This window comes from Nannospalax galili, unplaced genomic scaffold, assembly GCF_000622305.1.
Source record: "Nannospalax galili isolate Female #2095 unplaced genomic scaffold, S.galili_v1.0 scaffold208, whole genome shotgun sequence".
Classification (NCBI taxonomy): Eukaryota; Metazoa; Chordata; class Mammalia; order Rodentia; family Spalacidae; genus Nannospalax; species Nannospalax galili.
In genome coordinates, this window is record NW_008357998.1 from 1,614,366 (window position 1) to 1,629,502 (window position 15,137).

A 15,137-nucleotide genomic window follows, 5' to 3' on the forward strand; every position below is an offset into this window, starting at 1 on the left:
CATTGTGTAGATCTGGCTGGCCCCATCTCACTGAGCTCTGCCTATTTCTGCATCCCGAGTGCTGGGATTAAAGGCTTGGCCACCATGCCCAGCCTTATAAGAACAAAGCTTTAAAAAGTAATATTTTTGGCTGGGCGTGGTGGTGCATGCCTTTAATCCCAGCATTTGGGAGGCAGAGACAGGAGGATCTCTGTGAGTTCAAGGCCAGCCTGGTCTACATAGTGAGTTCCAGGCCAGATGGGGCTACAGGAAAATCCTGTCTCAAAAAGACCAAAAAGAAAAAAAAAAGTAATATTTTATCAAATTGGAAAATCTGAAAAAATGAGATTCATTTCTAGATGCATGTGACCTACCAAAGTAAAACCGAGATGAGACAATTTAAACAGATCTATAACAAGCAATGGAATTGAAGCAGTAATAATAATAATAATGATAATAATAATAATAAACCCTCCCAACTAAAAAGTCCAGGCCCAGATGTTTTCACTGCAAGATTCTACCAGGGCATTAATTCTACCAGGCCATTAAGAAGCACCAACATCAGTCCTTCTCAAACTATTCCATAAAATAGAAAGGGAAGGAATACTTCCAAATTCTTTTTATGAAGGTAATTATGATACCTAAACCAGATAAAGACACAACAACAACAAAAAAAAGAAAATTGCAGACCAATCCTCTTCATGAGCATACACACACAAAAAAATCTCAACAAAATACTTAAATTAAATTCAAGAATATACCAGAGGACAGAAGAGATAGCTCAGTTAGTAAAAGCCTGCTGAGCAAATATGTGGAGACCTGAGTTTGAGGCCCTAGAACTCATGTAAAAAGCCAGGCATGGCAGTGTATGCCTGTCTGCAGTTCCATAACTAGGTAAGTGGAGGTGGGGGGGGTCCCTGAGGCTTGCTGGACAGCCAGCCTTGATTAATTAGAGGGCTCCAGGTTTGGTGAGAAACCCTTTCACATAAGATAGAGATGGAAGAAGGCACCCAATGTCAACTTCTGGCCTCCACAAGCACCTGCACACACATATGCACACACACACACACACACACACACACACACACACACAAAGAATCCATCAGAAAGATCATTCACCGTGATCAAGTTGGCTTCATTACAGAGCTACAAGGACAGGTTAACATATACAAATCAATAAGTGCAGTGCATCACGTAAATGAACTCAAGCAGAGAAATCACATGATCATCTCAATAGATGCAGAAAATGCCTTTGACAAAATCCAACATTCCTTCAGGATGAAAGTCCTAAGAGACTAGGAATGGAGGGAGCACAGTTCAACATAATCAAAGATATCGATGATGAACCTATCACTGACATGATGCCAAATGGAGAAAAACTCAAAGCATTTCCAGAAAGATCAGGAATAAGACAAAGGTGTCCACTGTCTATTACATGGAGAAGTGTTTGAAGCCTTAGCTATATAAATAAGACAAGAGAAGGAAACAGAAGTGAGAGACACAGGAAAGGAAGAAGTCTAAGTATCCTCACTTGTAGATGGTAGGAGTCTGTACCTAAGAGAGCCTAAAGTCTCCAGCAGAAAACTCTTAGACTTGCTGAACCCCTTCAGCAAAGTAGCAGGATATAAAAGCAACATTCAAAAACAAGCAGTCTTTTTTTTGGTAAATTTTTATTGAATTTTTGTGTATTTCATAAAGAACATCTTAATCATCTTTACACCCCCCTTCCCCACTGGCACCCTTCATAGCCCCCATCCACTGAATTTCATGTATTCTGTCATTTGTGTTAAGGCCTATTGAGTTGGCAGTCTTCTTAAATACTAGTAATAGACATGCTGAGTAAGAAATCAGGAAAGTAGCCCCATTCACAATTGTCTAAAACAATATACTTTGGAATAAACCCAAATAAGTAGGTGGAAATCCTCTACAACATTAAATTTAAAGTACTGAAGAAAACGTTGTAAAAAAAACACCAGAAAATGGAAAGACCTCAATTGCTCGTGGATTGGAAAAATTAATTTAAATGGCTTTTACCAAAAGCAATCTACAGATTCATTGAAAGCCCCATCAAAGTTACAATGCTACTCTTTCAGAAGTAGAAAAAAGTTTTCTCATAAGTATATACATATATATATATATAGTGTGTGTGTGTGTATTTATGCCCCAGATAGCCAAAGCAATCCAAAGCTATGAAGCTATCACCATGCCTGATTTCTAGTTCCACTACAGAGATACAGAGCCATAGTAACAAAACCAGCATGGTACTGGCATAAAAACAGACATGTGGATTGATGGATGGAATGGAATAGAAGTTCCAGATATAAAACCCAAGCAGCTACAGTCACCTGATTTTGGACAAAGATGCCAAAACTATACATTGGAGGAAAGACAGGTGGCAGCCTTTTCACCAAAGGGTGCTGGAAAATTCGATATCCATGTGTAGATAAATGAAACTCGACCCGTCTTTCATCCAGCACAAAAATCAACTCTAAATAGATCAAAGACCTATATGTAAAACTTGCAACTCTGAGACTGTTAGAAGAAGTAGAGAAAACACTTCAAAACGTAGGCACAGGTGAGGACTTGCTGAATAGGACTCTAGTTGCTCAGGAATTAAGGCCAACAATAAAGAAACAGGAAGTCATGAAATTAAAAACTTCTGTACAATGAAAGAAATAGTTAATTGAGTGCAGAGACAGATTACAGAATGAAAGAAAATCTTCACCAGCTATATATCTGACAACGAATTTAGTAACTACAATATACAAATAACTAAAAAACTAAATACTGAAAAACCCAAAGAACTCTATCAAAAAATGGGCTAATGGACAGACAGTGCTCAAAAGATTAAATATAAATGCTCAATAAACATGAAATAATGTCTGACGACACTAGCTATCAGAAAAATGTAAAGCCAAATGGTATCTAGAGTCCATCTTTCCCTAGTCAGAATGGCAGTCATTAAGAAAATAAATAGCCTTTCCCATACCTCCCTACACCTGCCATCTCAGCTCTGCCAGGACCCTTGGCTGCTGTTGGGAGCTTTCCCAGACCTGTCTTGATTAATGCACCCCTCAGCTCTCAGCGGAGAAGCTTCCTTACACAGCAGATGGTGATGGTCAATGTGAAGAGACTAAGAGGCTGCAGGGTGCTTAACCCTGAGTAGGATCCCTGTATCAGACTTCTGCCTCCCAAGGCTCAGGGATCAATGTGGAAGAGGGGGTGGAAAGATTGTTAAGAGCCAGAAGTGGATGACCACAAGGAAACAGAGTTTTCCAGACAGCTGGTCAGTGACTCACATGAATTGAGAGCAGTGGTGACAGCATGCACAAGACCAACGCAAGCTCAAACCAGACAAAATCCCAGTATAGATGTGGGAAAGTAGGCGAGAAACCCCAACCCTACCTGAGGAATTATTGGCGACTGATGGCATCTGGGTAGGAGAGATTCAGTCTGGTTTAAGGGCGAGACTCAGGTAGGTTGGCCAGGCTCCAGTAATGAACCCACACCAAAGATCGTTTGGGAACACAAACCTGACTCAACAGGAGTACAGGAAATTTGGTGGGTGGTTAGTAAGGGCGGGTACAGATGTGGGAGGGGATCTAAATATATTGTTTGAAATTCACAAAAATCCAATAAAAAAGGAAATAGATAACGGGCTGGAGAGATGATTCAGGCATTAAGAGCACTGGCTGCTCTTGCAGAGGATCTGGGTTCAGTTCTTAGCACCTACATGACAGCAAACAAAACTGTGTAACTCCAGTTCCAGTTCCAAGGGGTCTGAGCACCTCTTCCGGACTCCACGGGTATTGCACAACATGGGTACACTTACATACATGCAGGCAAAACACTCACATACGAAAAAAGAAAAAAAGAAAAAAAAAAGACTTTAAAGAAAAAAGCTTTGTCTTTAAAAAAGGAAAGTAAACAACAATAAATGCTGGCCAGGCTGTGGACAAAAGGAGATCCTTATACACTGATGGCGGAAATGAGATCCTTATACACTGATGGTGGAAATGTAAAGGAGCCTAGCCAGTAGGGAAGTCACTATGACAATTTCTCAGTAAAACAATGTCTTCAATATGACCTAGCCATGTCACTCCTGGATATTTACTCAAAGGACTCCAAGTCAATGTATCACAAGGATACATGTGCATAATGTTTATTGTAATACTAGCCATAATAGCTAAACTATAGAGGAATGGATAAGTAAAATGTGATATATATGATATATATATATAAAATGGAATTTTCCATTCATAAGGAACAATGAAGTCATGTTACTTACAGGAAAATGAATGTGACTGAAGATGATCACATTAAATGAATTAAGTCAGTTTCCAGAAGATAAATATCATGTGTTTTCTCTCATTTGTGGTCCCTAGATTTTATATAGATACATAAATTCATATATATATATACATGGCCTGAAAGTAGAAGTGAAGATGTCTAGGGAGATGAAGGAGACTAGCGAGGGGAACAGGTGAGGACAGGGAGGATAGGAGGTGGGGAGGGTAGGAGGTGGGGAGGGTAGGAGGTGCAGAGGGTAGGAGGTGCAGAGGGTAGGAGGTGCGGAGGATATGCTTAACATACAGTGTATAGTTGTATGAAAACTTAAATTTAAAAAGCACAAAGTAAGACGAAACAAAAACAGTGTGTGTGTGTGTGTGTGTGTGTGTGTGTGTGTGTGTGTGTGATATCAAAGGGTGGGTGGGATGGAAAGAGGAAGACGATTTTTGCCTAGCTCTTCCCAGTCGCTAATCTCAATCTAAATAGGACTTTAATTGTGTCAAGAGTATTACAAGTTCTCTAAAGCCAAATAGATGTTCAAGATACAAGTTATTACCAAAACCTAAGGAAAGGGCTTCCAAGAAACAGAACAGAATGCAGGGAGTAGAGCCACACTCGACCCCACATTGACCAGATGGATGTGTCAGATTCATGTCAAGATGAGTGGCTGGGATACCATAGTGGTTCCCGGTCTTGGGACTGAGTTTAACCAACATTCCTTCAGAATTCCAGTGTTGTGTGCTTCTCTCTCCTCTTCAGAAAGAGCTAGAACTTGGCTTTCCAAACCAGGGGTGAGCTATTCTTAACCAGGTTCCTCTACAGAAATAATAGAAAGCACCACATCGTGTTAATTCAGTTTTTCTTTATAGCTCTCCCTAAAACTGCAGCTTGCCGCCTTCGTTCACCCCAAAGTCTCATCTTCCACACTCTGTCCTTTAGGTACTGCTGAAACTATAACCTGCCAGTCCATCTTCCATCTCTTCTCCTCCCCTTGATGAGGAATTCAAGTTACCACTGTGGAATGTCTTTACCCTCCACCCATACCATCTCTTCTTCCTCAGACTTCATTAGCCCTGTTAGAATTGGCCCAGTCTCCCAAGATTGAGACTCACTGTGGTACCCAGCCATTCGTCCTGACCCATATGACCCATTGGGTCAATACTGATATCATCGGACTATGGTCTCACTCTTTATTCTCTTCGAAAGCCCCTTTCTTAGATTTCTGTGGCAAGGAGAGTCTTGCAAACCTCAGGAGCTTCCACTACCCTTAAAACCTGCTTAGGGTTGGAGTTAGCGATTGGGAGGAGGAACTAAGCAACAATCTCCCTCTTCTGTTCCTGTCCTGGGAGTAGCTTCTTTCTGCTCAGTATACAGACTCTTGGGAGGCCCATTTCTTACAGTGTAACCCAGCCCACCTCTTTCCTGCCCATTGCTTGTTGCTTTGTTTTAGGCCTCAGCGTTTTTCTTTTTCTCCTACAGAGGGACGGTAAGATGGGCTGTGCTCTCATGGGGCCCTCGTGTACATTCTCCACCTTCCAGATGTAGTAAGTAGTTGTTCGCCTGTTGTTTCAATATCATGGTGAAACTGGAGTCGAGACACATCATCAAAATTTAAACGCTCTGACAATAGTACTGTCAAGGTAGGATAACAAGGCATGCTGGAACCCTAGCATTTTGCCATCTCTCTGTTGTGGCCATTCCCTTCCCCTACCTTTGGGAGTGTGGGGTGACTATAGTGGCTGCTCAGATTGAGTTACTAACATCTGAGTGTGAGAGGCATCAGCCTGGGAGTGGGAAGCCAAGCTCTGTTGCACCCCAGGGTCTTAGTAGGGCTCTGCTATAACAAGGAACTTATTTCATATGCTTATCTAAGACTGGTATAAATACAGGGGAGTTCTTTGTAAGATATCCTTATCATCTCAGAGAAAAGCCTTCAGCATATTCTAGAATGAAAACATTTCCCTGGCTTTGGAAATACTGCTACCACCCCTTCCATTCATTTTGGTGTAACTAGCTTCAATATGAAAGGCTTTGTTCTGCCAGATCAAACCTTCCCCAGTCAAAATCCCTCCCACAGGCCTTTCTTTCCCTTGCTCAATCCTCTCCCAAATGAAAGAACACCCTTTGCCCATACAGAGGGAAACCACATTCAAAGACTAGGTTTTGGAGAGGGTAACATTCACCTCTGAAATCTCTATTGCAAAGGTGGCTTGTACCACCTCACACCTATCAGCACAGCCAACCCAGGTGCTCAGGCCGAACGACCCATTAGGCACAAGCCAATCTCTCACACCAAAACACACCCAGATACGGAATCTTGTTCTTCCTTATCTCACGCATCACTTACAAGATTGCTGTAGAATATGTTTAGAAGGAAAAGGAGAATTGGAGAAATCAATTCATCACTTATGAAGACTTTCTGTGTGTAAACATTTTAGTTTTGTCAAGATTTATTAGTTTCTTTTCTGTTGCTGTGATAAGATACCATGACCATGGCAACTTATGCAAAGGAGCGTTTATTTGGCTTAGGATTCTAGGGGGATTAGTGTCCATAATGGCATGGGGGTGGGGGAGGCATGACAGCAGAAGGCAGAAAGCGGAGCACTCACATCTCCAAGCAGCACAGGAAGCAGAGAGAGACAGGAAATCTGGCAAGGCTTAAGAACTCTTTTTTAAAATTTTTATTTATTATTTTTATTTTATTGGTATGAGTGTATTGCCTGCATGTAGGTTGGTGCACCCATGTTGTGCAATGCCATGGAGGTCAGAAGAGGGTGTCAGATCCCCAGGAACAGGAGTTATAGATGGTTGTTAGCTGCCATGTGAGTACTGGGAATCGAACCCATGTCCTTTGCCAGAGCAGTCAGTGCTCTTAACTGCTGCACCATCTCTCTAGTCCAGGCTTAAGAACGGTTAACCCTCCTACATCCCCAAAGACTGTGCTTCCTCCAACCTCCTAAAGAGTCCATGACCCACCCCCTAAAACTGGGGACTAAGTGTTCAGATACCTAGAGCCTATGTGGGACATTCCCATTCAAACCATCACACAAGCAGAAAGAAAATAAAGTAAAATACACTCCTCCTCGTGCAAATGGAGAAGACAGCAGGGACACTGTGACTGGTAAAGGGCAGGCTGAGATATACTCCATCAAAGAGAGCAAAGGAGAGGGTGCAAGTGGTGTAGACCACTTGCAGTGATGCAGTGGTCACCTCAGCTTGAGGGGTTAAGCTGCAAGTGGGGGAATATTTCATGAAGGAAATTGTGTTGAAGAATGGATAAGATTTCAATGGTTAGAAACAAGGCAGTAAACTTTCCAGTCAGGTAGAGGAAGTGTGTGTAAAACAAAGAATCAGAGCAGTGAAGGACATTTACAAGTGTTTATTTTACCTGTAGTATTGGAAATGTATAGAAGGATGATAAAGACTAGAAAAATTATATAGGACTATATTTGGGAGCTAACGTGCGAGAATCTTAGGTGATGAAGTTGTACGTAATGGGGTTTACAGTAAATATCACGAAGGTTTTGAACATGGGAGAGCTGGATAAAGCTGGGTTTGGAAAGAATAACTGACAATTGTGTGTAGGTTAAACACAGTGGAGACTGATGACAGGGAAGTCTGCAGTGGACAAGAAGGGCCTGAACAGTAGGAAACAGCAGACTAAAGCCGAAGGTACAATTAATAATATTTAAGGGGCTGGAGAGATGGCTCAGAGATTAAAAGTGCATACTGCTCTTGCAGAGGATCCAAGTTCCCAGCACCCACGTTGGGTGGCTTACAACTGCCTGTAACTCCAGCTCCAGAGGCCCCAATGCCCTCCTCTGAATTCTGTGCACACCTGAACTCACAGGCACATATATCCCTCCCACATACACATAAATAACCACTAAAATAAATCTTTAAGGTATAATAGTACTGTTTGATAACATTGGATATTGGGATGAGGGTTGGGAAGTGGAGACTTTGAGATATCAAAACACTAAAAGAAATGAAAAATCAGGCTAAGGGACAAAAAGAAAGAATGAACTTGACTGAGAACAAGATGAGTTTGAGATGTAAGTGGGCTGTGCAGAAACCCTTCCGACAGAGGAGAAGGAAGCCTCCTTTCCTTCCTGCACTGCAACTTACTGAGCTCCTGTATGTGTCGGGCAGACTGAGGTGAACAAGCCACACATGGTACCTGCCTTTAAGGAATGTGCCATCTAGTGAAGGAAACTGATATTCAGCAGTTACTGATCCAATAATTGCCTGGCTCTAGGTATCAGGGACAGTTTCCTTGATAAAACATATTCAGTCAAAGACCTGAGGGACTAGGAGAAGCCAACCAGGCAGGACAGCGTCATCCTGGGCATCTGTTCTAGTTGAGCCCTTGATTCAAAAGGAAGGTTGATATGTTTAAAGAACTACAACAAGGTCTCTGTGCTAGGCAAGGGGAGAGAGACTCTAAAATCCCCAGCTGATGCCCCTCTCACAGGTAGAGGTACTAAGTACTGTATGGAGGAAAAAGTGCAGAGAGCGTGTTTCTGGATTTACAATTATGATGGCTGGGGTTATCCAGCCTCTAGTTTTTATTTCTATTCCCCAGAACTCATAAGTCCCCAACCAGAAAGCAGAAGTACTTAGAAATAAAGTGATCAAGTCACATATTCACTCAACCTGGAGTATACGCTCAGCATAGAATTTGGCCAAGACATGTTGTTTTTTAATTCATCTGTGGGGAGGGTTACCTATGTGCCTGCTTTACTGACCCCATGCTATTGTTACCATTTATACACATATGCTAAAAAGGCGGGAGAAGAGTTCTTTGTGTTCTTTAAGTTAACCCTGGCATTTGGTCCCTTTCTCCCCTTTGGCCCAGCCTTGACACAGAGTTGAACTATCCCATGATTTCAGCTGGAAGCTTTGGATTGTCATGTGACTATAAAGAAACCTTAACCAGGCTGATGTCTCCAGCTAGAAAGCTGATGTACTTCTTAGTTGATTTTTGGAAAGTCAATGATGCACCTTTCAAAACGTTTTCCTGGAACTCTTCGTATGTTTACAAGAATGGTTCAGAGCCCGAGGACTGTTTCTGGTAAGGAAAGCTGGTCACTGGTACTGGTTCTAGCCATCAAAGATGCTGCGGCGTCATGGTAGAGCACATGGTTGTTATCACACCTTCCGTCTGTGGCCATGTTGGGATGGACACCAGGCCACATTCCATTGTCGCTCATCAAAGGGGTGACATGAATAGTGTCATGAGAATAATCAGCCCAGATGGCGTTTGCAGCACACTGCCTAGGTTTGAAAGCACATTATCATTAGTGTTAATGATTCCTCACAGTAAATCCTTTAAAGACAAATATATGTGATTCTTGTTTACAGATAATAAAAATGAAAACCAGAAGTTAATGCTTCCACATTAGTTTTTTTTTGGTATTGTGTAAGTTATAATGGCAGAGAATTCTGCCTATAAGTAGTTAGGAATAACTTCTCTCACATTTACCTAGAGAAAAGGAGACAGAATAGGAATAGTGGGGCCAATTGTTAAAAACCGTAAGACTGGGCCAGCAAGGTGGCTTAGTGGGTAAAGGCTCATGTTGGCAAACCTGATGACCCATGTGGTAGGAGAGAACTGACTTCTGCAAGTTATTTTCCTCTGACCTCCATATATCCACCATGGCATGCACATGTGCACGCATACACATGACACAGAACAACAAAAATATAATTTTTAAAATGACAAGGCTCATACAAATCTAGTAAAAGTGGTGGAGGTAGCATTTTGGCTGGGGCGTGGTCTGTCCCTTCACAGGGTCTGTTTAGTTCTGACATCTCTCTCCACAGAGGACTGGAAAGACTCATGTCACTAGGTATGCGTGTCTTGGGACCTACAGGAATCAACTCCAAGACCTCACCCTAGAAAACCTTGGGGTGAACCTAGAATACACAAAAGCCCAATTCTTACAGGAGCAGAAATTATTCCTACCAACTCTGAATTTTTGTACTTTGGCCCTTCCTCCCACAGTAGCCAGTATAAGGAACCCCTCAAAATCTGTGATCTGCATATATACACTGAGGGTTCCCTAAAACTTCCCCCATACTTTGACTAAATTAGATGTCCATAATCCAAATCAAGGGTATCATGTGTTTTGTCTGTTGTGTTAATAGTGGAAATGGGTGTCAGATGAAGTCCCAGGACAGATCCTCAAATAACAAGAGAAAGGCATGGGAGGGCCGTGAGGAAACGAATCTGGTTTCACAGCTTCTCTTCTTCCTATTCTAGGTACCTCAATGCTCTGGAAGCTGGAGTTTCATATTTTTCTGAGGTGCTCAACTTCAAGGAGGTCTTGAGACGTAATGAACAGTTCCAGGAAATCTTAATCGGCCGTAACAGGAAAAGCAATGGTAAGAAAGCTAGAAGCCTTCCTCAAGATGGCTGCCTCCTTCAGTCATTCTGCTGTCTACCTTTGTCCAGCTGTCATTGTTGAGTCATTCACTACGTATCGTTTGTGAATTTTGAGACATCGGTACCTGTGTACAGTTTCATTATTATTGTTCTTTGTGATGATAGAATCTAATTCTCTGAGAGAAAAATGCCAAAGCAGTATAAAGTATGCATCAACATAATGTGAAGAGATGATCAGGCCACCATCCAGCCTTTATAAATCACCTGAGAGCAACGACCTTGGCTGACCTGCTGTTTAAAGTCGCTTCAATCCAACGTACTATTGGATTAGCTAAGAATTCTCACACATTCTTAAGCCCAATCCCCTGGTGACCAAGAGGATAAACTGTTGATAAATGGCCCCTCGGACAAAATCATAAACAAGCAAAGATCTCACTTCTTAATTCTTCTGAGTTTCTCTTGTCCAATGGGCTGAAGAACAAGTGTAAAAGGCTAATGGGGAAAAACCATTCTTACTCAGTTATCAAGTGATCTACTATACTTTCCAGAGAATTCTCTCCACAGACAGGAACAGATCAGGAACAAAGATCTTCGCTTGGTAGATTACCTGATGTCATTCAAATAAGCATCCATTGACATGAGCAAGCCTTTGCTGTTCTAAGAACTTACCAGTTTAGCCAATATCTGGGGGGAAAGAAATATAAAATCATTCATGACCTAAAGAAATTACAATTCCACTGGACAGCCCAGCATAGAAAGAGATCTAACAAGCGGTCCCCCAACCCCCCTACACATGAGTCACATGTTCAAGCAGTAGCTAGCTACAATCACTACTAGAGCTTCAGAATAAATTCTGTCACTCAAATTTCTAATGCATCCTCAACTTGGTGGTTGCGGGATTTTATTTTTCCCTACCAGGGACTGAACCTAGGCCCATATACCTACTAGCCAAGTGCTCCTACCTCTTAGCTGTTTCCACAGTGCCTCGAATTTCTGAGTTCTGAGTTGAGAAATTCCAGACAGAGACCAAGGACAGTTGCTTAGGAAGATTAAATTATGAACTACTCTCACATTCCCATTTACTATTCATTTTTCAAACAGTTATACAAATGGTGTAGTGTGGATGGTGAAGACAGCATTTGAAATCACTCCAACCCAGTGGAATAGAACATGCATTGAAACAGGATTCATAAACTCGGGACCTATTCAAGAACTGCCTCTATCACCTATTATCCCTGGACCTCTTTGGCATCAGCTTTGAAGTCCTTCAATCTGTATTAAGGAAATGGACTAGGGGCTGGAGAGATGGCTCAGCAATACTCAGTATATTCTGCTCTTGCAGAGGATCTGAGTTTATTTTCCAGTACTCATGTCTGGTAGCCCACAACCAGGGCACCTGCACACACACACACACACACACACACACACACACACACAATTCAAAAATAATAAACATTTTTAAAAGGAAATGAAGGTTGGAGAGATAGCTCAGTGGTTAAGAGCACTGACTGCTCTTGCAGAGGACCCAGGTTTGATCCTCAGCACCCACATAGCTAGCTGCTAATAATCATTCCAGGGGATTTGATGCCCTCTTCTGTCCACTGCAGTGCACTAACACATGCAAGCAATATATTCAAACAGATAAAATAAATAAAAAATAAAAATAAACATTTTTAAAAAAGAAATGGAAATTGGAGAGATGGCTCAGCAATTAAGAGCACTTGCTACTCTTGCAGAAGACCAGGTTGGGAACCGTCCCGACACCCACACAGTGCCTAGCAACCACCTCAAACTCCAGTTCTAGGAGATCCAACGTCCTCTTCTGGTCTCTGTGGGCATTGCATGACATAGGTGCACTTACATACATGCAGATAAAATATACATAAAAATAAAAATAAATAAATAAAATTATAAAAGGAAATGGACTAGAGGATTTTAAAGACTCCATACAGTTCTATTCTGACTATAACTATAAATGCAAAATAGGACAGAGAGATTGGGAACTGGGGTCAATATTAGAAAGGTAACATGAGAGATAGGTGTAGTGACTCATGCCTGTAGTCTTAGCACTTGGGATGTTGAAAGAAGAGGATCTCTATAAATTGGAGGCCAGTCTGGACTATAGAGTGAGTTCATAGCTAGTCTCGGGTACATAGTGAAACCCTGTCTCAAAAAGAAAGTAAAACAGAGGAAACAGCATGAACGTATTGAGTTCAAATTCAGGAAACTGGTTACCCGTTTATGTGTAGACCTTCAGCTATCTCTCTCCTTGTCTTGCAGTGATCATTATGTGTGGCACACCAGAAAGCTTCCAGGATGTGAACACTGGCCTGGAAGTGGCTGAAGACACGGTTGTTATCCTAGTGGATCTGTTCAGGTTGGTGTAACCTGGGAGAAACCTCCTCCTTACAGAGAGGTTGTTCAAGCACCCCGGAACAACACATTCTTCCCTCTTCTTTTGGAAAGCCTCCATGATGACCATGTTCAAGTTAAAGTTTCATTCCTTCCTCATCACACTTTCCTGTTTATTTACTCATGTGTGAGCTTAAGCAGAAATGTATTCCTTTGACACCTTCCATGTGTCTAAATACCCATTTGTCTGTGAGGTCTTCTCAGTCAGCATAGTATCCCCACCCTGATTTTAAGATCTTTGTCCAGGAAACGATCAACCAACTAATAACGCCACAGTACTTTCCTGGAAAATATAGGTCTCATTTCTTCCCGTTAGTTGCTCATGGCCTTTGGCCCCCAATTTCTTTTCCATCAGCTGCCTTTAGTAAGAGTAAAGTTTCAGTTAAGATGATCTGATTTATACAGTTATTCTTTGCCCTCTGTGACACGTAGTTACTCAGTGTTTTTGTTTTATTCCCTCTCTCTCTTACTTTCTGACCCTGAGCACAGAAAATCATATACATGTGTACCACTTACCAGTTGATATGGTTGCTTGGAGGCCCTACTAACAAACTGTACCAAAGTATTATTTAAGTTAAGAGTAAGCTTAGAAGAGGTGCCACTGGTGTACCCACACCCCTTGTCCTATCAGTGGATCATAAGACTCGCTTATCTAACGGGATCATTAATCATTACCTGTATGCGTTCAGACTAGAGGTAGGTTCTGTTGTAGATCTCCTGTTTGCCTAGTCATGACCCGACACTAAACATACTTTTCAAAGCAAGAAAAGAAAGGAAGTTGGGGACCGCAGGCCTGTTTGACAGTTAAATGTTCATGAAGATAAATAAGCATGGATTTAGCCCTTTACCCACAAAACAGGAAAGAGAGCAACACTTTGATAGCGTTTTGCTTCTGTCCTCACATTGATCACTAATACTGTTTTGCCCTGGGAACGAGTCATCAGTGTAGCTAATTCGGTATGACTTTATTTTCAGCAAGCTCTCAACCAGTTGCCAAACTGTGGGCTTCCTTTGTGACAGTTGCCAAAGGCCACGTGGCTGAGTTTCAGAAACTACATGGGATTCGAATCTAAACCTAAGGTGTTCAAATTCAAATCATGACACTTGAGGTCATTTTGACTCTTGAATATTTGTTAGCATTTTTACATTAAATCTTCTCAGGTGTGAAATGAAAATTAAGATGCCTATTTATAGGGTTAGATCAATAATATGAGCAAAAGAGCTAACACAGTCGTTAGCTCAGAACAGACTGTTTACATAGTAGATAGCGATCGTCCTAATTGTAGCAGTTCAGTTGTGTTAGATTCTTTGCTTATGAATGCAGCCACATGATTGAGAAGCTTGATTTTCTGAGCAATCTCAGGCTGTGCTGAGAGCCTACGGTGTGCCAAGGAGTTGATGATGCAAGTTCTGTGAGCTTATTAGTCTCATGTCAAGAAGTTTACGGTAACAACAAAAGAAGCCCTGTCTCAAACAAGGTAGAAGGCGAGGACTGACACCTGACATTGTCCTCTGACCTCTACAGGTGTGCTGTGGTACACACATGAACGTGCACATACATCATACAGACACACACAAAGAAGCTTACAGTGTTAGAGAAAGTGTCTCGTAGTAGTCTACATTACTCTGCACTGTAAGAAGTAAGTTTGATGATATGTCTTTCCGCCATATTCCAATATCTCTAAACTTATGGAGATGTTTAAGGAAGAAAAGTTTCCTGATATATAAACCAAGTCTCATTAGACATCAAAAGCAGATACTAGGGACTAGAGAGATTGCTCAGTGGTCAAGAGCACTGGCTGCTCTTGCAGAGAACCCAGGTTTGGGTCCCAGCACCCACATGGAAGCTCACAACTGTCTGTAACTCCAGTTCTAGGGGATCAGAGGTCCTCTTCTGACCTCTGTCAGCATTGTACAACATGGGTGCACTTACACGCAAGCAATACACTCATACACATAAAATAAAAATAATAAATAAAATATTTTTGAAAACTAAATTCTAATTCACATGTCCAAAGCCTGAAAAATTCCCTCAAAGTGGCTGTATGCTGATTTTCCTTTCCATTTT

At 41.7% G+C, this 15,137-nt stretch overlaps 1 protein-coding gene across 1 annotated transcript in view; it reads left to right on the forward strand.

The window, feature by feature from the left end:
• The window catches only part of Gucy2c (guanylate cyclase 2C), a 112,361-nt gene that overhangs the window by 31,040 nt on the left and 66,184 nt on the right, over positions 1–15,137 (forward strand). The window contains exons 4-7 of the mRNA XM_029557656.1: positions 5,749–5,813; positions 9,128–9,343; positions 10,535–10,656; positions 12,938–13,034. Of these exons, the coding sequence (XP_029413516.1) occupies positions 5,749–5,813; positions 9,128–9,343; positions 10,535–10,656; positions 12,938–13,034 (500 nt within the window). The remainder of the gene's footprint in view (positions 1–5,748; positions 5,814–9,127; positions 9,344–10,534; positions 10,657–12,937; positions 13,035–15,137) is intronic.